The 24,911-nt window shown below is 38.4% G+C and overlaps 1 protein-coding gene across 2 annotated transcripts; it reads right to left on the reverse strand.

Annotated features, from left to right (window-relative positions):
- Nucleotides 1-1,471: 1,471 nt before the first annotated feature.
- ly6pge (lymphocyte antigen 6 family member pge) lies at nt 1,472-22,779 on the reverse strand. Of its 2 annotated transcripts, XR_009330833.1 has the most exons (4): nt 22,659-22,779; nt 6,954-7,070; nt 1,698-2,667; nt 1,472-1,647 (listed from the first exon to the last, which is right to left on the reverse strand). XR_009330833.1 is itself a non-coding variant. In XM_034030216.3 (3 exons), the coding sequence occupies exons 1-3, from the start codon at nt 22,729-22,731 to the stop codon at nt 2,471-2,473; spliced, it is 387 nt and encodes a 128-aa protein (XP_033886107.3). In that variant the 5' UTR covers nt 22,732-22,779; the 3' UTR covers nt 1,472-2,470. The 2 variants fall into 2 exon arrangements, 1 of the variants encoding a protein (XP_033886107.3); XM_034030216.3 differs by having other exon boundaries at nt 1,472-2,667.
- Nucleotides 22,780-24,911: the final 2,132 nt, after the last annotated feature.

The raw sequence follows: 24,911 nt of genomic DNA on the forward strand, positions 1-24,911 counted from the left end.
AATATCAGTCACCACGGCAACGCGGTTAACTGATTTTGTTTTGTTTTTCCAGCCCACAGAGTATGCGGGCTGAAGCAAGCCTGCGTATGTAACTCAACAGCGGGGCGCAGCTGTGCTGCCGTTTGATATCATACTACATTTTATTTATTTATTTATTTATTTTTCTAAACTGCAAGACAGTAAAGAAAAAACACATAACACACACACAACAGCAAGGTTGTGAGGGTAAAATAGCGGTCACCACGGCCCCGAGGAGGAAACTTGTGTGACTCTCTATAGGAAAAGACAACTCATTCGCGGGTGGCTGCACAGACAGCCGCTCCCATACAACAGACAGCAAAGAGAGAGCGGCCCGCCCAGGGGGGGCCGCTGAAAGACAGAAAGACAGAAAACTCGGTCTCTTTTCAAGAGTCGTTGATTCCAGGAAAGCGGCAAGCCAGCTTTCAGCACGAATGCTAGGAACTACAACAGACCCGAATGGACTCGAGGGCTCTTCCTATCAACACGCTCAGTTCTAAACACAGAGGTCTTACCTTACCGTCTTGAGAAGGAAAAAGAGGGAGATCTTCCTGTGAGTGACGGTTTTATACCCTCGGTTGGCGGGACCGAGTGCGTCATCACAGGAAGGGGCCTTCGGCAGCTCTGATATAGAGAGCTCAGTATTACCTACCTCAAGTGCAGGGAATATCCCATACTTAATGTTGGTGGTCGTCTTCGACTTGAAAGGGAACAGCAATGCATTTTAATAGTCACTCCTAAAAGAAAGGAAACGGCAATGCATTTTAATAGAGTCAGTCCTAAAAGAGAGCCCAAATTCCACTCCTAATTTTCATTTGGAAGTTCTTACCTTGGGGTCTCTGTAAAAGTATTGTGCTCCCTCACAATTTCACCAGCTGGCATAAACAAATAATGAAATATTGAAATAGTGAATTGGGGAAGGGCTCTTCCACAGTAAAGCATGGTACATGTATAGCCTTTCAACATTTCCAAACCGTGAAGTAAACAAAGATGTGAATTATTGAATCGTGAAAGAACGAGCAGTACACAAACCATACAACAGAAAAAATGCACTGTTTATTAAACCTATTTGCACATTACTAAGCAACAAGACTGAGTTCCATAGAGGTGTAAACAATGGTCTTTCCATTAACATGATGCTCTCTGTCCTCTTTATTTCCCATCCTTGTGCTGTGGTGCCACACTGTATAGAGATGTGCTTTAATTATTCTCAATGTAACGGATGCATTGGAGAGAGGTGTAGTGTAGAATTTCTTTGTGCTAGCACACAGTGCCATATCAGAACATTGAAATGGAACTTAAAGGGGAGGGCAGTCTCTCAGCAGCTAGGCAGTGTTTTAATCAACCAGTATATACAGACTGCCTTTTCTTTGTATCATTTCATTAGAATAAATGTGGATATTGAGTGGAATATTGGGCTTAGAGACACATCATAGAAGACTGTTGCAACAGATAAAAGCAAAATGACATTTTATTTGATATGCCAGTATCACAAGTTGAAAGAGGAATGGAATTACACACAACAAACAGCCCACCCAGCCAGGGGGGTACAGGAATAATATTTGGGGTATAGCTGCACCTATGTGGGACAGTGGTAGTATAGGAATAATATTTGGGGTACAGCTGCACCTATGTGGGAAAGTGGTAGTACAGGAATAATATTTGGGGTATAGCTGCACCTATGTGGGACAGATTGCTCATTAAAATCTAGATTTGAAGAAGAGACCATTATCTATTGAGGGATACAGTGTCCATCTATTCAGGGAGTAAGGGGGGCTGAGTTTTTATTATAAAAAGTATTCATGTATTAGTCACATATTTCTTTAAACAATATATTGTTGGTCACAAATGCATGCCAGATATATATACCGGTATACTGTTTTGCCATGATTTGTATTATAATTTAATAATAATAATTTATTTCTTAGCAGACGCCCTTATCCAGGGCGACTTACAAGATATCACATTATTTTTACATACAATTACCCATTTATACAGTTGGGTTTTTACTGGAGCAATCTAGGTAAAGTACCTTGCTCAAGGGTACAGCAGCAGTGTCCCCATCGGGGATTGAACCCATGACCCTCCGGTCAAGAGTCCAGAGCCCTGAGCCCTAACCACTACTCCACACTGCTGCCCACTGCTGTATTGCATTTGAACAAAGTGCTTTACTTTTAACATCAGTTTTTCATTGTTACATTTGATGTGACATCCTTTTAAAAAGGATATCAATCATAGTTGTATCTCTAAAATGCATCTGAAATAACTATACATTTTATTTATTTTAAACATATTCTAAACACAAACTAAAAATGTGTGAAGGATATAGTTCAGAATATATCTCATATATATATATATATATAATAAATAGCAGGGCCAAGAAAATATATTCTAGCTATAGCTAAAATATAATCAAAAAGATTTGTGAAGTGAATGGAGAGGAGCTGTGGGCTCAGAAGAGCAGGCACCGCAGTACCAGCAGTGCCAGGAGGGGGAGGAAGCTGGTACCGAGCATGTGACTGACAGCCCGGCTCTTGCTGTTGCAGTCATCTGAGAAACAGCACTGGACCCGGACCCCTGGTGCCTTGGAGCCCTCCCTCTGGGCCTGCTCACAGAACGACCTGTACGAGCACGACTTCATGACGCCGCCTGGAACACACAGACACTCCAATCAGAATCTTGAAACATTCCAATGACATCGCCCTTTGATCTTTTAATTCACTCATTTTCCAATTCAGCTGAAAACTGTGGACTGGTGACAGAGGGCACAGAGAACTGTGGCTTTGCCAGGAAACAAATCCATCGTCGAACCCACAGCAACCAACTGCTCTGAAAGCAATCGCTTTGAAAACCGACATTGGATTCATAACCTGTTTTTATAACACTTCTTACAAACCAAAAGTAGTTTTATTGTAATTCTTGAGATCTATTAAATAATAAGGCAATAATCAGCAATAATCGATGTACAGAGAACACTATTCAAAAGCAAGCAGCAAAACAATATGTAACCTCAAATACAACTGAGAACATGCATGTTCATGTTATTATAAATAGTGATATACTATATGCATTGAGAAGCAAGAAAACACTCTGGAAACATGCAGGTGCTCATAAATCTAATAAACTTGAGGCTCTAAATAGGCCACCACTGCGATTAATCGATCAGAAAACAGCCAGGATGATCAGTAATGAATGACTCGATTCATTGTTGCATCTCTGGAAGAACTTGCTGATATTATTATCCCTGGCACTCTGTGTAGAAACAGGTGGAGGCAGCAGCCTAATTTGGGGGATTTTTTCAGCCATTGCAGTCTATGCAACTCAGCTAAAGCTAATGGCAAACCTAATCCAATTTCAAAATCCTCTCAGCACATTATGAGTTTCAGAATATGACTTCTTACTGTTCAAAGAGCAGATGTGTGCACACTTTGGCACGACCCCCTACTGTGTACAAGTCAACTTACAGGAATTGCCATCTGTTTGTATTTAAAATGGGGGGGGTCTGTACCAACTGCTCCACAGCTACAATTATTCTGCAGAAGCCCACGGAAAGAGTTAGAGAACAATAGTACCGTTCAGCAGGTTTCATCCAGGGCTGCAGTATACCTGAAGGGCTGTATTCACATGTTGAGCGATGGTATACATGTTGATTGATGGTATATATTCCTGCTGGGGCATACAGGGTTTTTTCATGTTTGAATATGACTTCAAAATTTAAATAAACACTTGGATATTCTTTAATTTTTATTTAGCTGGAAAACAAAAGTATAATCTGTATCATATTACAGAACAAAAAAATCTCTTGGGAGTAAAATAAACCTGATACCCCATCAAGTCAAATATGAATGAAAGGAGAGAAACACTCTTTTGTGTGCTACTGAATTCAGAGTTCATTTTCTTTCTGATAAATGCATTTATAAATTCTGCTATTTGAAACAAAACAAACATTTTTACCATACTTTTGAAGCAATGTTTGTTTGAAAATTCAAATATTTCCCCCAGCACTGTTCTATTTACATGCCTTGGGCTGGATTATGCTGTTGCTGTGCAGTGCATGATTAGCTATCTATGCTACGTCCCTAAGCATTGGATACAGATGTAATGTTGAGACCTGTGGGGACCAGGTCTTTCTTCAGAGCCTGTCATCTTCACAAACTTGTTAACAGAAAGAGAGCCCTTATTAGTGGTAAACCGAGAACATCCTCTCAAGTCTTCAAAGCCCAACAAAGCGCATATTAAAAGCAATCTCCAATACTGATTATAAAAGAAATCTGAGATAGTTTCCCCAAATCCCAGTCCACTGATGACAGGGGCTGCAATCTCAATCACAACAGAAGACAAGATGACATGTTACTAACAAGCACTGTAACCATGATGTGCAGCACAGTAAAGGGAACATGAAAAACAAGCTCTTCAGATTGGGAGGGTCTGGTTAACTGGAGACGATCGCCATGCGAGTTGCTCATCACAACCTCATTCAGACCTAGAGTTCTTAGCAGATGAGTCACTCTACAATAAATGTGCTGCAGTGGGATAGCCCCCCCCCCCCCCAAGGCTTTTTTTTGATTAAGAAAAAAAGGAAGAAGCAGCTATTTGAGTCCCACTAAAACAAACACACACTCAAGTGAGTGGCATGATGAATACACTGCACTGTAATCACACCAGGGGCATAGCTATCATAAGTGCAGGAGGTGCAGCTGCTCCAGGGCCCACGAGGACTTCAAAAGGGACAAATAAAATATGTGAACATTTTTTAATTGTTCTGTTCAAAATACTAAGAAAATAAATTAAAACAGTAGGCATAGTTAAAGGACTAGCCGACACCTTTCTACTAGCCAGCACACACCCACCGGGTACCCTACCACTAGTAACTTTGGTTTTAACCCTATAGTGTCATATTAAAAGCCCATGTAGTTTCTCAACCGTAAATAACTGTTTCTAAGTTAGCTCTAAAAAATGAGGAATTTTATGAGGATTTCAAATCAAAAATCAGATTTAAAATATCTACTACCGACCGTTGCGGAGACACAAGACTTTGTCCAAACGCAAAACTAACAGATTTTCAGCTTGTCATTCTCTCTACCTGGCCAACTTCTTTCATTTCGATCATGAATCAAACCTGAACTCGCTAAGACATCAACAATACTAGAAATATCTTCACTTTTAATGGTTGGAAAGTACTTTCTCTCTTCGAGTTTTCCCCGATATCTGCACTGCATGAATGCTGTTTCTTACCATACCGGTTACAGTGAGCACTCCTCACTGTCTTATTTATATATGGGGGTTCAAAGGTCACTTGATCAGTTCATGAACATACCAAGGGAAAAGTATGGGGCTGCTGAGCCATCAGATTAGGCAGGTATTAACAGTAGAGCATAGTGAAGAGGGAAGAGAATAGGATTACATTAAGTGTATCTAATTACTGTGTATGTGCATAGTAGTTGTGTGACACATAATTACACTGTACTTAATGCGTAAATATTTTTTGCACAATATATGTAAGTACACAATTGTTTCAGAAAAGGGTTAGGGTTATATGGTGCAAAAATAATTACACATTAAGTACATTGTAACTATGCATAATAACATTGTAATGATGTGTAAGTACACATGTATTTACTATATAACGCCTCTACTATGTAAATACACAGTAATTAGAGACAATGCAAAGTGTTACCCATTTGTCTTTGTTTTATTAGTCTTTATTTTAATTTAGAATGTGCTACTGTGAAAGGAAACAAAAGCTAAAGCAAAACTGTAACAGCAACCTAGAAACCATTAGCACTAGAACCATTCTCACTAGAATCATTCTCACTAGAACCATTCTCACTAGAATCATTCTCACTAGAACCATTAGCACTAGAACCATTCTCACTAGAATCATTCTCACTAGAACCATTAGCACTAGAACCATTCTCACTAGAACCATTAGCACTAGAACCACTATCACTAGAACCATTAGCACTAGAACCATTAGCCCTGGCTCCTCTTTCTTGTGCTTCTATAGGCATGTCATTTTTTTTTTTTAATTCAGCTCAAAGCTGTAGAAAAAAGGGCCTAACTGCTTCTTCCTGGTACATAACCACTCCCTGCACTTATAAAAGTTTACCAGGGGAAATGTACACAGTAAGTTCCCCATGCTTTCCCCATGGCTATACTATGTATTCATCATAGTTATTATGGTCTTGCATGTTTTTATTTAATATGCTTTATCATACATCTTTGTGCTTTACCATGCTGTCACTGTGCTTTATTACACTTTGCTATGGTTTTAAGTGGTGCACATTTAAAAGGGTAGCCGACCTACAGCATACGAAGTGATTAGGTGATTACGTGATCAGGAAGCAGTGGTTTAAATATTCTTAATGTATAGACTCAAAAGTGTACCCAAATTGTTTATTACTCTTTCGTTGAAATTAAAAGTTTGATTTTCCTTTTAGGTGCATTGTTCTAAATCTGGCCGCTTTATCATAGGGGGTGATCTGTCTGTCTGCTATAGCATGTCATCTCCACAATGGCTTGGAACACAGCAAACTGCTATCATTTCGCAGAGACCCTTACACAAGTTTACCACAGTAAATGTGCACAGTAAATGGGAACTTTCCCCCTGCTCATACTTTGCATTCATCATTGTATGCCATGGTTTGCAATGTTTGTTTTTTTTTAATATGCTTTATCATACCTCTCTGGGCTTTGCAATGCCTACCTATGCTTTACCATGCTGCAGTGCACTTTGCTGTGCTGTTGCTTTGGTAAACTTTTTAAAGGGGAATGACTTTGCTTTTGCAGGTTCTTTTATTGGTTGTTTCATAGCATCCAGGTTAATCTGAAATACGAATGACGTGGGCAGACAGATTGCTTCCCCTGGAGATACTGCAGTCTGCCTAAGGGAGCATGCTGGATCAGGTCGAGTCTCTTGTAGTCCCGATACTCACTGGCTTGTCCTCTGATGATGGCGCAGGCGTCGGAGTAGCTGGGACACTGCTGGGATCCCTGCTGGTTGCAGTCCTCATCGCTGGACCCCACGCAGGTAAAGCAACGCAATGCTTCACCTGCAATACAAGAGCACACCATGATGCATCCATTACAGGCATTAGAGTCCAGCTTTAACTAAACAGACACTGCACAATTATTTATATTTACAATTGTATAATCATACAAATAATCATCAAGTTGTTTTGTTATATTCTATTGCAGTCAATAGAATAAGGAATGTTAAGTCACACTTTAAGGAATGTTTTGTTTTTTATATTATTTTGATTAAGTTTGAAGTTCATGAAGACCTTTTAATTGTTTCGGAGGTAGAAGTTTACTCTCAGTTTTCAAAGAACTGTTAAACTTTTATAAACATAAACATTTTAAAAAAGCATTCCTTAAAAAACATTCTGTAAAGTTTTGTGAATAAGGCTGTTGTCCATACTGAATATAAAAGATAACACACTGTGTTACCTTATATTTTTGATTGAGCATTTTTAAGGAAAGGGGGCTCGATGTAGTTTGTGAGAAGCTTCTGAGAAGTTACCTCAGCACCCTTAACATTAATTAAGAGGTAGTGACTTGGGATACAAGCCCAGTCTCAGGCTAAGAGACCCTTTCATTATTTCATTACAGACTCCCTCCACTGTAACACAGCTTGACCCAAGTACACCACGCACTTCCTCACATCCCAGACATGCGGAGACACAACACGGCTGCACTGCACACCGTCTTCAACAATTACCAAATGTAATTCCTACACTTGGCCAACAGGGGTCAGGATACTCAACACGCGGCCCCCTTAACGTCAGTCTGAGGCCTACGAGTCTTTTCATATGCAGTAAACAAAAAACAAAATCCAGCAAAAATCTAAATGTAAAAAATAATAAAGGTTATTGTTTCCATTAAACTTTTTTCATAAATACTGTACATTATGTCAGTGAATATTAAAATATAAAAATGGTTTCTTTTGGTTGGCTGATTGATGGAGAACCTACTGTTTTCTTACCAATGAGGAGGATAGCTCATGGAAATACAGTCCAGTGATTGGTAGCCTCAGTCAGTGGATGCTCTTTGACTTTTCTAAGGGCGGGATGAAGTGACGTACGAGAGCGCACGAAACATGTGAGTGAACTAGCGAGGTTAGTGGTGAACGCTGAAATGAAATTGATGTAAAGGAGAAAAGAAATTGCAAGACGTATGGAAGTTGTATCTGAAGACTTGTTTGGCCAGCTGTGCAATGGTCTTGAAAATGCAGAATATTTCAGCCCAGCACTAGACGAGTTTGCAGATCGTTCCTACACGGCACAGTTAATTGTTTGGGTACGTTTTTACAATGGTAAATAATAATAATAATAATAATAATAATAATAATAATAATAATAATAATAATAATAATATTTATTTATAGAGTGCCTTTCATGCCGCAAGGTTCAAGGCACTTCACACAGGTCAAAATAGAACAACAATTACAAAGTCAAATATTCTAAAAACACTGACTAACAAAAGGACAACAAATACAATCATAAAATGAGAAAAATACATAAAAATATCAACATAAATAAAACAGTTAAAATAACCATGACATGTCAGAATAAAACCAGAAGGCTAAATTATAGAAATAAGTCTTAAGCCTTGATTTAAAAGTAGCCACCGTGGGCAAACAACATGATCGGGCAGAAAGTTCCACAGTTGAGGAGCCCGAACACAAAAAGCAACCTCTCCTTTCTTCCTAAGCCTTACCCTCGGACTGCAGAGCAGCCCACTATCAGCTGACCTCAAAGCACGCGGAGGCCGATAGGGAGACATTAACTCTGACAAGTAATCTGGTGCCATTCCATTTAGTGCTTTAAATGTAAGTAATACAATTTTAAAATAAATTCTAAATTTCACTGGAAGCCAGGTCAGAGATGCCAGCACAGGAGTTACATGTGCTCTCTTTTTTGTTCTGGTAAGAACCCTTGCAGCTGAATTCTGCAAAAGCTATAGCTGTGATAAGGCTTCAATAGTAAGCCCAGCACACAGGGAGTTACAGTATCCAGTCTAGATGAAATAACACACAGGGTGTTACAGTATCCAGTCTAGATGAAATAACACACAGGGTGTTACAGTATCCAGTATAGATTGAAGAAATGCATGGACTACTTTCTCGGCATCAGAGAATGACAGAAATGATCTAATTTTGACAATATTTCTTAGATGATAAAAAGGCACCTTTGTAATCCTTTTAATATGTGACTCACAACGCAAAGTAGAGTCAAAGATAACACCCAGATTTCTCACCCTGGATTTTAAATTAGAAGTTAAATCATCCAAGTCTTTTTTTGACAAGTCAAGTTGTTGCTGAGAACCTACTATCAAAATGTCTGTCTTATCAGAGTTTAATTGCAGGAAATTTTGGGACAACCAAATTTTGATGTCAATAATACACTCAAGTAAGACTGATGTAGTGATAATTTCACCAGGTTTCACAGAGATATATAACTGAGTATCATCAGCATAGCAGTGAAAATGTATAGCATGCTGTGACAGAGATCGAATGATTCTTGGTGATAGATCTCCCTCTCGACCTGTGAGGGCACGGTACGAGAGGAACAGAGTACCCTTAATTAAATGGCACGACAATTTATTCCGTAGGGTAGGTGGAAGTCGGTCATTTAGGAAAGGGGCGGAGCTACGGCACCCAAGCTCATTGACCCGGACGGTAAGCGGCGTGGCATCCGAGGACTGGAGGAGCGGATGCGCTCGTTAACCTCGGGGTCATGAGCGAGGGTATAAATAGGGGGCATGGCTTGAGTGATCTGTTCCTTTGTAGATGGTTAAATTACATAGCCGAGAAGGAGCCTGTATTGCGAAAACTAACCGTGAGTATGTCTTGTCTGTGTCTTAACACTGTGTGTCTTTTGTGTTATTTCTCACTAAAAGAATACTGAGCACGATCCGGAGCTGCAGACGCAGGGCAGCGAAAACCCGGACCTCAGCACTCACTTTTCCACTGCAGGAACTGTCTTTGTTTGCACCACTAACACCAAAATCACGCACTGTCTAAATTGTGTTTGTGTTTTGTGTTTTATGTGGGTGACGAAACGGGACTTTTGGGTTACGGGTCAAACCCGTTGGATTATAAAACGGAGTGATACACGCCGCTGTACCACTTCCTACAGTATTATTATTTGCAGGTTTGCCTTAAGGCTCTGGACATTTTCTGAATAAAATAAACACCCTTGCACCTGTACCAAACGTTGTTTGTGTAATTACTCTGCACTGCACTCACCTGCACGTATTCACCACTCTTCCACACATGCTTATGAATAATCTTGCCTAGAGGTAGCATGTATAAAGAGAATATTATTAGACCAAGAATAGAACCCTGAGGAACACCACGGGTATACTTGCTAAACCTGACACTGACCCCCCCCCAATCCCTTAAAGCAGTCTATTAAAATAGAGTGAACCACAGTATCAAAAGCTGCACTAAGGTCCAACAGGTAGAGCGTATTTACAATGTTACTGATAACATTTTTTGAAGTGACAGGTAAAAATATTGACTAGAAAAAGCTTGTTTCTGCACTTGCCCTGCTTACAGCCAGCTGCGAGATTCCACATTTCTTTTCATATCACTGCGTAACACACCAGGATAACCTGTGCTGCAAGTGAAGGAAAGGATCTCAAAAACATAATGGAGGTTGAGGTTAAAATAGTGAACTTTATCATTGCACACACACTCAAGCACAGGCAGTTCAAACATAGTTGATGAGTATGCAACTCATTACAGCAATTTAGTGCTGCGTGCGCAAGTAAGATGGCTTAGTCATGGTCAGGTGTTGGCTCATTTCATGGAGATTTCTTGGAAGAGAACAGCCGTTTTGATCTACTTTTCATCCCTGATTGATGAAGCGTTAATGCTGCCAGTGGCGTTTTTTTACCAATGTCACCCATCATATGAATGCACTAAACCTCATGCTACAAGGAAAGGGCAAAATCCTACCTACTTTACTTAGCGATCTTTCTGCATTCAAAGCAAAACTGGTATTTTATTTATGATCAGGTTCTTGAGAATGATTTCATACATTTCCCAACTTTGTAATTACAGGTGACAACATTACCACCATTTTTGCCACAACCATGTGTGGAGTATCTAACTGAGTTGTCGAAGGAGATTGTCTCTCTAATTTCTGACATGAAACCACTTTCACTGCCAGTACATTCACTTGTAGAGAATCCATTTTATGCTGATGTCAAAGCGGTTTCGAATGCAGCAGAATGTTTTGGGGTAACAGAAGCTAACTTCCAAGAAGAGCTGATAGAATTGCAGCATAACAACGTTATGAAAGTTAAACACCAAGAGGTAACCATAGAGAAGTTCTGGCTGTACCAAGTGACACATATCCTCTTTTCACTGTCTTCTCATTATCTGTGCGCAACTGTACTGAACTGCTTGCAGTTTGTTTTTTTTGTTTTTTTTGTAGACACTGCTATTTCATATTTTACCACTAATTTAACTTATTAATTCAACTTGGTTTTAAAATCTCGGTTTCACAGTCTTTATTGGTATTAAATTTATTTGATACAATACCAGGTATTTTTTAAAACCTCAAGGTAAAGAAAAATCATTAAGAAAAAATGTGTTTGGGAGACTGTTGATTTTATTACTCTTCTTGGTATCTGGTAATATTCAAACAGATCTTTGTGTCAAAAACCTGCTTCTTTCTGATTTTGCTAATAGGCATGGTCTTGGCTTCCTCCATATTAATGCTAGGAGTCTTTTTCAGAAATTAGATCTGCAAAATCAGTTAAGTCTGATATTGTTGTAATTTCTGAAATACATAAAAGTCTTCTGTCCCTGACAGTGCTGTGCGAATTGATGGCTATAATATTTATTGAACTGATCGTACGGGAAGAGGGGGAGGTGTTGCTATATACATACCTGCTAAATTCCATGCTACGGTATTAATCTCACAATCTGTGCCCTGTCAATTTGAATTTCTAGCTGTACAGCTTAGGGTTTCTAATGCTCCTTTAACTGTTATAGGCTGTTATTATAGGCCTCCTTCTGCAGTCAGTGAAACACTATCAAATTTATCAGTTGTTTTATTGAAACTGACTCATTCAGAGATTATTTTAATTGGCAATCTAAACTGGGACTGGTTTACTGTAAAATCAGAAGGGTTTAGAGAACTTTGTAATTCATTTAATTTGACTCAATTAATAGATACTCCAACTAGACTTACTGATAAATGACCTGGTAGTGATACCTTATTAGATGTTATGTTGACACATTTCTTCAAATGATCTGAGTGATCATTGTAATATTGAATGTGTAAAGGACACTAACATGCCTGTGGCAAAGTGCCCCCCTGTGTATGTTATATGTTACGTGTTGTGTGTAAATGTTGGTGTATAGTCCTTGGTACACGGGATATAAACGGGTCTGTGTAACACGAGTGTTTAAAATGTATATTTGTATTTTGGCACGAGGATGGCACAGCACTTCACGTGCAAGTAAAATGTAATATGTGAGCACGGGGAATTGCACTTTATTGATTCACGTGCAGTTGTACCGCGACTCCAATTGAATGATTGATTAGCAGTCGAGTCTCGGTACAACTGCATATATAGATGCACATTTCATTCAGTCGGGGTTGGGTGTTCGGTGAGTGGAGAATGGGTGTGGAGAAGAGTAAACTAAAATAAAATAAAGTAAAGTAAATTGATAGTGGTTTCACTCACCGTGTTTGTGTGTCTGTCCGTGTCCGTTTGTCTGTATAGTCTGTTTTGTTTATCTGTTTTATTTTGGCCTAAAGTGCCGTGTCCGGTGTTTTTGTTACAACCGTTTATTTTCTGTCTGTTTATTCATTAAATGCTGAGCGAAAGCATTCGCTCAGCTCCACCAAACTCCACCTCTCTCTGTCGTTTGTGTTCCTGTTTCTGCCGTGACGTCACCGCCCACTCAGCTACCTGTCACAGTGCCTAAATCTAATCCCGTACTGTTTTTAAACATTGTTTTAAACATTTTTCTGAGTAGGCATTTTTACATCATCTATTTAGTGTAGACTGGGCTAGAATTCTGTTAATTCCAACAACAGTTTCTTTTAATAGCTAATAAACATGCTCATATTAAGAAGTTCAGAATTAAAGGCAAAGAAAAACCATGGTTCTCTCTGAACTTATTCATCAAAGGAATAAGTGTTGGGCTATTGCTAGAAAGACCATAAATACACAGGATTGGTGTGCATTCAAAGAACTCAGAAATAAGTCTACCTTCTTAATTAAGAAATCCAAATCTGAATATTATCTTAAACTTATGACTGAAGATTTTAATAATCATACTTGATTCTGGAAAGCAATTTAAATTTTTGCAGCATAAAAATTCATCTGGTCTTTCTCATCAAATAGTATCAGGTAATATTATTATTTCTGATCAAATTAATATGTTGAATGCTTTAAATGAACATTTTTACAAAGCAGGTCATATTTTTGACAAACTAAGCAATGTAGCCTCTAATTCTGAACTTTTATGTGACTCAGAAAGTAACAGTCTATCATCCCCTTGCTCTTCCAGTTCTTTTCAGGTTATTGATATCTTAAAATCTCTACAAGCTATTGACTGTAAGAAGCCTGCAGGCCTGATGGTCTAGACCCATTTTTATTAAAAACAGCAGCTGTAGTTACTGCAGAACCTATTACTTATATTTATAATCTTTCAATTGAGTCCAATGAACTGCCTAATGTCTGGAAATCAGCTTATGATACTCCTCTATTAAAAGCTGGAAATCAATCTGACATGAACAATTACAGACCAATTTGTCAATTTTGGCAACAATTTTGGAATCCTTTGTCAGTAATCAATTGAAACGTTATTTGGATGCCAATAAAATTGTAAACAATATGCAGTCTGGTTTTAGGTCAACTCACAGTACCGTGACTGCAGCATTGAAAGTTATGGATGGAATCAAAATGGATGTCTTTGTTTATTGATCTCTCCAAGGTTTTTGATACGGTTCATCAAGCATTATTCAATAAAAGATTATTGTGTGCTGGTATTGGATTGCAAGCGTCTGGATGGTTTCAAAATAACCTTACTGATAGATCACAGATTGTTAAACATGCAAATCTGATGTCAAATCCTGTTTTGTTAAATAAGGGTGTTCCTCAAGGATCAGGTCTTGGTCAGTTATTGTTTATTCTATATGTAGCAGGTGGGACTCGTTTCTACTTGAGCGCTTAACAAGCACTCATTAACAGCTTCTGTGCATATAAGCTGGCGCCTCAGCTTTGTTAGGGAAAAGCGTTCATTTCGCTGAAGGCCGGGGTTGCTAGCTGACTGTTGAAGCATCCTACCTGTGCTGAAGGGATGTAGTTTATTTTCCCAGTACAATTTGTTAGTTTTATTTTAACTGCCTGTTTTTGATCGTTACAATAATCACTTGCCGGTATTTGTAGGGCTAAGGTAATGTTTTAAACTTATTATGATGTATACAGGTACTTGTAGGGTAAGCCTAACGCTGCCTGAGGTAATGTGTTCAATCCTTAGTTAATGTGTAGCGGTATTGTAGGGTGAGTTAAACAGCTCCCCAAGGTGACCTGTTTTAAATATAGCGCTGACATTACTTGTAACCTTTATTTTTTGTTCTTGCAGATAGAGCAATTGTCAGCTGCTGTTTCTTTTTTACCTTTTATTTTGTACATGTTTTCTTTTCAAATTGTATTGATATATTAAGAAGTGGCAATTTAATATATTTAATCTGGTTTTCTCTTAGTTTGTGTCTCTTGTTGCCACATGGTGAACCGGTGGTTGGGTTTTCTTTTTATTTAGTCACTGAGTTTATTGTTTGATTTGGATTTATTTAACCTTTTTTTCATTTGATCACAATTTTGTTTGGACTCTTTGTAGTTTGGTTTTGTTTTTTTTGTTTTTTTTAATAGCACTGCTCACCCCTATCCGCCTAGTGGCGCTTGAGACTAAACTATTATGGAAGGGGAGGAATAGCCGGATACTTTTTGGCTGTGACGTCACATAGCAACCAGACGGAGGTGAAAACAATCCTGCGGCTTCTGTGGTTAGCATAGGAGAAAGACAGCAGTAATGTACTGGTGGTCTGGTCAAGACTCAGAGATTACTGCACACTAACGATGAGAAATCATGTCAACTTTTAAGTGATTTACCATCCTAGATTCTAAATATCCAGATAAATATAAACATTTTTCGTTTTTTTTATATACAAAGTGGGAAAACAATACGCAAAGGATTTTTTATCATCTGACAGGTGTTTTATTTCACAAGTTAGAGGAATCGTTAGATTTTGGCAGGGGATGTAACCCATACACAGATACTCCCAGGCCTATAACTATTATATAGTCCTTTATTATTAATATATAACTTAAAAATACAGTTTGTTTTTTAATCATTAGCAACTGTTATTTCAGGGGTCTCCAAACCTGGTCCTGGAGAGCTACAGGGTCTTCTGGTTTTCATTTTCAAACGAGCGCTCGGTTATTTAATTGAACCAGTTATTAGCTTAATTAGTTAACATGTGTTCCAGATCTTTAGCCATTGATGATGTAAAGACACATATAAAACCTGAAGGAGTGGGGCTCTCCAGGATCAGGGCTGGAGACCCCTGTGTTATTTGAGCCCATTGTCATTTTCATTCATGAGGGAAAAGGCTAATGAAGTTACTGAGACAGGTGACTTGATTGTGATGTCATCGCTTTGACTTGACTTTGTAAAAACTCAGTCAGGGAACAGCTGATGTCACGAACTTGGGTTTCTCCTTGAACGCAGGAGGTAAAACGTGAGCTCTGATTGGCTGATCAGCAGCAGTGGGGTGAAAATGTATTTGGAATCGTACAAGAGTAAAATGTATCGGTTAAAATGATTGGAGAGAGGTAAAGCATGTGCAGAAATGGTTAGCCACAGTAACATTGTGAAAGGGGAAAGGGGAAACCAGCAGGTATTCTTTCTCTGCTGGTTGTGATGAGGAAACCAGCAGACATTCTTTCTCTGCTGGTTGTGATGGGGAAACCAGCAGGTATTCTTTCTCTGCTGGTTGTGATGGGGAAACCAGCAGGCATTCTTCCTCTGCTGGTTGTGATGGGGACAGTAGGCATTCTTCCTCTGCTGGTTGTGATGGGGACAGCAGGCATTTTCCTTCTGCTGGTGGCCCTGCTACCTGGGCTTCTGTTCTGTTCATAGCTGCCTCCAGGTAGCTGAGGACCAACTCCACACCTTCCTCCAAGGTGTTTGGGGTGTGTTCCCTCTCATATGCCTCCCATCGCTCCCTGTCTATCAGCCACAGAACCCGGATGGCTATGGGCATAGACTGGGCCTCCAGCCCAGCATCGTCCAGGATCCAGTCCCGCAGCCTGATGGCATCTTCTGCCATTGCCCTTTTTTTTAAAAAAAATTTTCCCTGCAGTACTCTCTCTGGCCTGAGTCCTGGAGGCACTGTCATCCCGTTTCTGACACCACGTGTGACAGGCTAGTTGCGGGGATGACTTCAGGCCAGAGAGAATCACACAGACAGACAGTTGTTGCAATGAATCTGAGACGCTGTGGCGCTCAACGTTTTATTAACACACAGAAAATAAAAAGGTTGAACAAAACAGAAGACAGGACACGGCGCTTAAGGCCAAATAAAACAGACAAACAAAGCGGACTAACACTTAACAAACGGTGGACGGACAGACACACAAACACGGTGAGTAAAAATAAACAAACTAGTATCGTGCTGGTCCTACCAGCATGCGATAGCAATTGTTATTAATATTTAACTATTTCTCCTCCTCTCTCTCCCGTTCACTACTCACCGAACACCCAACAACGAGTGAGTAAAACGTGCATCTATATATACGGTTGTGCTGGGATTCAATTACTAATTAATTATTCACTTGAATCCCAGCACGTGAATTAATTATATGCAACCTCGTGCTCACATATTAAATACTTTAAATGCACGTGAAGTGATAGTGCAATCCCGTGCCTAAATACAATTATACATTTTAAATATTCGTGCTCATTACCCACATTATATCGTGTACCAACTACAATACACCAACATTAACACACGCAACATACAACGTATAACACACAAATGCACACAGGCGGGGCACATTGCCACAATCCCACAATCATGTTATCTCGTCAGCTGCAAAACAGAAAAAGAATCCAGAACTGAGCATCTATGTGATTCAGTCGGAAGCAAGAGAGCCCCACAGGTGACTACTATGGCTAAAAGCCATCAGGAGAAGTCAAACAAACGGTGGTAGTGGGCCAGCTTGGCAGCCCAGGTCTGACTTAACATATGTTTGCTCTGCCCACTTTGCAACAGGTAGGGGAAACCGGGGCAATTGAGACACAGGTAAATTGAGACACCACTCATAAAATACTGTCACATGATGACAGGGGTCCATGATAATAGTTATAGTAGCATTAACATGTACGTGACCCATCCTCTGTGTGTGGAAGCTTCAGGATGTCAAACTTTTATGTTAAAAATGCTTTTCATGATCTGAAGTAAATTTTAAGGAATTAGATATTTTGACTCATTACCAAACAAATAAAGCACATACTCAATATGTATTTAAATAGATGTGTAATTAAATATATGTGTTAGTTTTACTTTTTATTCTGGTAAACCAGGAAAGAAGAGCAACGATTCAGCACATCCTGACTGTGCCTCCAATGTTTCTTCATGTGACAACCCCAGCCGACGTAGAGAGCAAAATAGGAAGGTACCAGCGTAGTGTTGCCAGGCATAAGGGAAAACGCGAAAACCCCTGCTAGACATTCCCAGGTTATTATTGAACTTGTCTGTGGTATTTGTTGATTATTGCATCATTATTGTTATAATGTAAGTATACAGTGGATTGCTTAGCCTATTATTGGTTAAATTAATCACACTATCATTGATTATTACATTTTGCGTCTCCCCATTGCAAATCTGGCCAAACAGCAGGATTGTCTCGCCATGCGTTCGCCGAGAGCCGAAGTGGGCAGACATTCAGTCCGGCTAACAGTTTTTTATCATTATACCGCTTCCTTGAACTTCCCTGCAATTAATCTGTGTTGTCATATACCATTTTCAATGGCACACATTGGCAAATCACACCACAAACACAGTACTCTGGTACTTCCTTAGCAAAACTCAGGACTGTTTTCACCTTCACGTTCACTGGTTGTTAAGGGCGTCACGTGGGGTCATGATGCGCATCCCTCCCCTTCCATAACTTTTTATTTCCTTGAATCCAGGCTGGTGTGGGTTGCTGTGGCCTCCTTGTGGCAAATTCTTGTACTGCACTTGTGTTAAATTTTGGCATAATTTATAATATTTTGCTTATCTTCAATTTCTTTTTTTATATATATTTACTCTAAAGAGTTTGTGACTTTTAAAATAGATTATTGAACTCTTTTAACAATTTACTCCTGTCTCTGCTTACTTTCATTTAATTGAAAGGGGTCTGCTAGTTGGGGAACCTGCCTTACACATTATAGAAGTGAATTAAAAGTGATTTCTTTGGGTGAAATTCCCAAAGTGGCGTAGTCGAACATTCGTTAGTTGCACCTACCCCACCCTTTGTCACATATATATAAATAATATCGGGGACAACATTAAATACTGTAAGTACCATCTCTATGCAGATGATACCATTTTATATTCATGTAATCCCTCCCCCTCTTTGGCAATCGAAAATCTGCAATCTGATTTTTGACTCCATTCAACAAGCTTTAATTTAAAGTTTCTTTTAAACTAGTAAGACAAAGGCTATGGTATTCTCTGCTACAGGGACAAATGCTCATGTTGATTCAACTCTAGTTACTTTAGATAACAAAGCCACTGAGGTAGTTGACAGCTAAAAGTATCTGGGTGTTTGGCTGGTTACTAATCTCGATTTCAAGGCCCATCTAAACCATCTTCCAAAAAAATTGAAATTCATGATAGGTTTTCTGTATAGACTCAAATCTTGTTTTCTGTAGTTACAAAAAAGGCAAATTGCTTGTGTATTTCTACCACAAGTTGATTATGGTGACACAGTCTATAGGTTTGCATCACCCTTAACATTAAGCAAATTGGAGCACACATATCATGAAGCCTTGAGATATATTACAAACTCAAGTTACAGCACTCATCATTGTGTGTTATATGGTTTGGTTGGCTGGACCTCTTTGGCATTGTGAAGGCTGAAGCACTTGTATATTTTTTTATAAAAGGCTATTCTATGTAAGCTACCTCCATATATAAATGAATACTTTACAGTCGCTTGTAGATTGCACTCATTTTTGTATTTTACGGTTCCTAAAGTGTGTACTGAGGCTGCTAAAAGATAATTAGCTTATTTTGCTCCATGGTCTTGGAATGACTTACAGTCTAAACTTAAGTTTCAATCCCAAATAACTTTAGTACAATTCAAGAGTAAGCTGCATGCTTATTTAATTGAGAGTTGTGCTTGTTTTTAGTAGTTGATTACACCTGTAGTGATTGTTTATTGTATTGAGCATGACTTGTCTATGTTTTAAAATAATTCTATTTTCTTTATTTGTATTTTTGTATTGTAATATGTTTTATTGTATGCTGCTACCTTTCTTGGCTGGGTCTCACTTAATCTCAATGTGATTTCCTAGAAAAATAAAGGTTTAATTAATAAAAACGAATAAAATGGATTTAGCATAATTAATAACTCGAGGTATAATTATTTAATTGTGCAGTTATCAATGTTGGAATACGAATATACACTTGACTTATGTTTTTTGGCCTTTAGGGGGCGTTAGGACGTTGGTATTGAGTCTAAATGTAAAACTGATGTCACCAATCGATTTTGCAGCCCAAAATACATATATTTAGCTGGTGATCAGACTAATTGGACAAAAAAACGTGGACAGTGCCACGGCCTACTGTAACTAACATCAGCATTCTCTATTCTGCTATCATACTGTTTCCGGTCAATAACTAAACCTGCGATTGGATAACAGGCAGGAAGGACCGGTACCAGTTCCAACACAATAACAAACCTCCAGGTAACAAACCCTTTGTAACAATATCCATCTACTATATATATATATATATATACAAACCACTGTAAATAATATGGCCGCCAGCTCATCTTATACCAGAGTACTGTGTTTGTGGTGTGATGTGTGATGTGTGCCATTGAAAATGGTATATGACAACACAGATTAATTGCAGGGAAGTTTTGAAATGGCCTGCTGTACCTTCAATTAAATTCCTTTAAATTGCGGCTCACACAGGCACGTCTTTATATTACACAAAATATACAGCAATATGTTCCTGGCTTAGTTTCAAAACACTTCACCTTAATTCACATTTTAAAAAAGAAGCAAGAAAACCTGCCTTGCTGTTTTGGAAAGATGAAAAAACGTGAGAGCACTCACTTCTGATTGTGGAGTCCTTGCAGGCTCGTCATTTAGGTTTTTCACATATTTAATTGATTACATTCTGTTGTATAGAAAAAAGTTATTGAATGCTATGCTACATATTGCTTCCAACATCCTTTATAACATATTTATAGGTATATTATTGACTGTTATTGTTTTGCTGGATACTTAAATGTGTTGTGATGTTGTATCTTGTTAAGGTGGCTGTTTCTCTCAGTCAATCAAAGCACAACGTCTTCAATCATAGCTAACTAGTGCGGATAACTGTTCTCTTATTGAGGATTCACCAGTCTGTCCTTAACTCACCAGACATGACTCTTCAATAATTAATAAAAAAAATAAATAATAAAAAAAAATGAATATACAAACTGGTCTCTACAGTAATATCTTTAAAAGTTCCTTTAAACACATGTTAAATATTTGTCAATTATATCATTTACTTGAGTTGGTAATCATTCAGTGTGGGGTGTACATTAGTACATATTAATTATCCAAAAAAAATGTATGGATTTTACTATCCTCAGTTAGATGTGTATTGATCGATTGATGACTTTGGTGCCCTATTTGGAGTCTCTCGCATCACGTGTTCAGTTTATTTAAAGGCTTGTGAAGAGTCTGCACATTAATATTGCTTCTTGCTTTTAATACTAAACTCTTCTCACTGCATCCACCAAAGTCAGTTATTATACACCGATTCATGTTGATTGCTCTAATATTCCATTAGGGAACTGCTTGTTAAATGCACCTCCATGGAAAACATTATTACAATATTAGTAAGCTAGTTGTTTAAAGATAATAAACAACAAAGTGAAGCGAAGCAGGACTGAAATATAAAAGCATTTCAATTCTACCTGGATAAAATTCACTAGATGTGATCGAAAAATGACAAACTCTGTTTTAGAGCAGGTGCAGTGACTTTTTATTGTGCTGATTAACAATTGACATCACGAAGATGCTGCAAAATGATCTGTCGACCTTGGGCAGGTGTTGTGATTCTTGGTCTCCCAGTTTGTGGCCTGTCATTGACAGAGTGTGTCTGGTTGTACTGTCTTGTCAGGTTTGAAATTGCTGGTTGTGAGCACCCAAGACGGCGAGCCAGCCTCCAACATGCCGATTGCACGAAGGTGCTGTTCTCTTGACAGTCGTGGCATATTGTTTTTTTTTTCTGTGATTTTCTTTATTGCTTTTATTCAAGCTTGCAATTCAACAGCTGAAATCACTCCCTATCCAGTGTCAAATCAACTGTCTCACTAATTAGGTGATTAATGCTTCAGTCATAGTCACTCAAGTGTGTCATGGTCAAGGATGAATGATCGAGTGATTTAAAAAAAAGAAACAAAATAACATTTAGTCAATGTCCATCATTTATATACCTTATTTTTTTCCTGAAAATAAATGTGTTATAATAGTGATGTTTCTTTTGATGCTCAGTATATTTATATTTTTATGACTAACAATCTTTTACCTGTGTTTTAAAACCTGTTATTGCCAGCACTGCATTGCCATTGTGGTGCCATTTGCTGCATTGCCTTGATTTGAAGGACATTTGGTCATGGAAGTCTCATAAAGTGGTACATTGTATGTGCCACTGTTGAAAATATTACAAATCTTGTATAAATAAATATTATATTATGAATCAACCATCACTGTTACAGATTTGTCACAGTCACAGTGTCCTCTGTACAGATGTCATCCTGTGCATGGATCATATTCTAATAAAACACTTGTAATGTTTGATTGCATTTGCTGAGCACAATCTTGGGTTGTGATTTATAATGAGTTAATGCATTGTGTGAAGGGTGTCTCATTAGAAGACATAATTTGGAGCAGCAAGAACCTCTAGTCTAAACTGCACAAGATGAGATCTTTATACAATAGACTGCACACAATTTATTAACTTCTAAAATTTAAAGACTTAAATCAGGTTTTTAAACAAACTATGTCAACCAAGCTACTGTACACAGTGAAACCTGTATTAACACTCTTACCAGCCAACAAATACAAGTGAATGACACCTTAAATTAGCAGTCTCAAGCATTCAATCTCTTTGGCAACCAGATTCAGTTGAACAGCCAAACACCCATAAATATTAAACACTCAATAGAGCTAAATTTAGAAATGCTAAAAAAAATCAATGATAAAGGATTGCACTAGAAGTCTTTTTCAATGTGTTCATTGAAGACCACAAGAAGGACTTCAAGTTGAAATGTTTGTCACTGAATTAATGAAGTTTCGTTTAGTATATCCGAACAACCCAAAGAATGCCACTTACTTTGCAGGACTAGAAGTGCGCAGAGAAGAAAGCAGCAGGCGGCTCTCATGGTGTTGCTCCACGGCAGTGCCATCAAACAATGAAAAGCAGCTTGTTTGCTCCTAAACCTCTCATCTTAATCTCTACCATCTCAGGCTAATTCCTTTGCATGGCACGACAAGGGGATTAGGAGGTGTTCGGGCTGGTTGATACTCTCAGGATGGCTTTGTGCCCCAGATGAGACTCCCTACCAGGCAAAGTCTTGTTCAGATAATATGTAATGTAGGATGATGTCTTTTACCCCACGTATCAGCCTGTGCTTGCAAGGTGCTCTCTTAGAGCTTGAGTCTAAGGGTTTGTAGAAACCAAAAAGAAACAAGTTATATTCATTTACAAGCATTTTAACTACAAATGTGTTTCTTCGATGAAAATGCTTTTTTAAAGATGTGTTTGATATTATTTATAGCCAATTAATATGATACACTTCAAAGACTAAGCCCATTGTAAAAGATTTGTTTACATTGGTACATGTTCTGTTGTTTGTCGACAGCGTGGTTGCTTGCAGTATAAATATCAGTTTTCAAGTAAGACATCGACAGAGACTACTTGTTGAAACAACTGTCTCATTGACAGAGGTGAGTTCTGTCATTTATTTGAACTCTACCAGTTTTCTATGCCACACCTAATTCACATATTTTGACTTATTGGAAGATCATTTATTTGTGTGTTAAGACCATGGGGACAGGGGAAGATTTTTAAGAAACATGTTTGCTGAGGAAAAGTTAATTATTAGCAAGACTACATTTCCAATGTAAAATAAGACTGTAATTTGACCTTGTTTGTATCAAGAATTTCCATTTATTAACTAACATTTGCCAGTTGCAGAGGGGGCAGAAGATATCGACCCATGTTTACCAGAAATCAGTTAGACTGGTAAATAATGAATGAGGTAGAAACAGCAATAGAGAATATTACAGAATACTCACACTAAATAGGAGGTAAACAGATAGTGCTGTGGATGGTATAAAGTTTCCCTTTGATTTGTGCTCCAGTGTTCTCTACTCAAGATATCGTTTTTTTGTGTTTTTTTGTGTTTTTTTTTGCAAGCAATGCACATCATCACACCAGCAATGTTTTATTGATGACAAAGCAAGTGATTAATATTGGTGTCATTTATTGCTGGGCTTTTACTGCTAGTCAGTGAGTTTATATGCATCCCTTGAGTGCTTTAAGTTGGAATGAAGAATGCTATGCTTTGATTGTGTTTGTGTAACAGGATGGAGGCTGGGCGTGAACAAGTGACCACGCACAGCGCAAGACAGTCTCTGAACTGCAAGACCGTCTAAACAGCAAGACAGTGTCTAAACTGCAAGACAGTGTCTGAACCGCTGTGCAAAAGAGCTGGACTAGTCTGTGTTATAGAGCTTTAACCTCAGCTCATCTCACTGAATCCAGAATGGCAGTCCATCACACAATACTGCCCGTTACATCTGCAGTACCCCTGAGTGTGACAGAACTCTAATGACATCTATATTTTCCAAAATGTCATGAATACACCTGAGTCTTTATAAATGCACTGCAGCTTATTACATTTTTTATGTTTGCAAATAATGATCAGCTTTAAATGATGTACAGTTTATATAAATTATGTACATTTTGTCTTACGACACCAGTATCCCTGTCATGATTACTTTCATAAATCGCTCATTTACCTGTTCTACAGAAATACACTGTAGCCATTATTAACAAGGTATTTTCTAACTGTATGCATGAATAGGATTTCAATCTGAAATGCACCTGCTGCCAATGTAGTTTGTGTAGACACAGCTGTGGAGAGTACCTGCAGAGTTTATTGTGCATCCTGGATTGGGCTAAACCATGCAAGCTCTCTTTGAGAACAAAGGAGGGAAGTCAGTTTCTTTAATATCTTTGTATTGAAACATACTGGAGTATTTCTTGCAGTTGTATAAAATATATGCCTAAAGCATGGAGATTAAGGGTTGCTCCTCTTTGGATGGCATTACTTTAATTTTATTTCTTATCCTTTTGCATTGTTTAAAATGTTTAGTAAACTCCTTATTTTGTCAAAACCACATTGCATATTATGACTGCTGAGGGTCTTTTAGCCAATGAGAGTGCACATTTCACCTTCTGCACTCCACGACACATCCCTGCAAAGTTATTCAAAATTGTGACATCACAATAGGTCACGTACCGCAGCAACTAACAGTATTCTCTTCATCAACCTTTTCCCTCTTTTCAGTAAAGTTGACA

Source organism: Acipenser ruthenus, chromosome 13 (assembly GCF_902713425.1).
Source record: "Acipenser ruthenus chromosome 13, fAciRut3.2 maternal haplotype, whole genome shotgun sequence".
Taxonomy (NCBI): Eukaryota; Metazoa; Chordata; class Actinopteri; order Acipenseriformes; family Acipenseridae; genus Acipenser; species Acipenser ruthenus.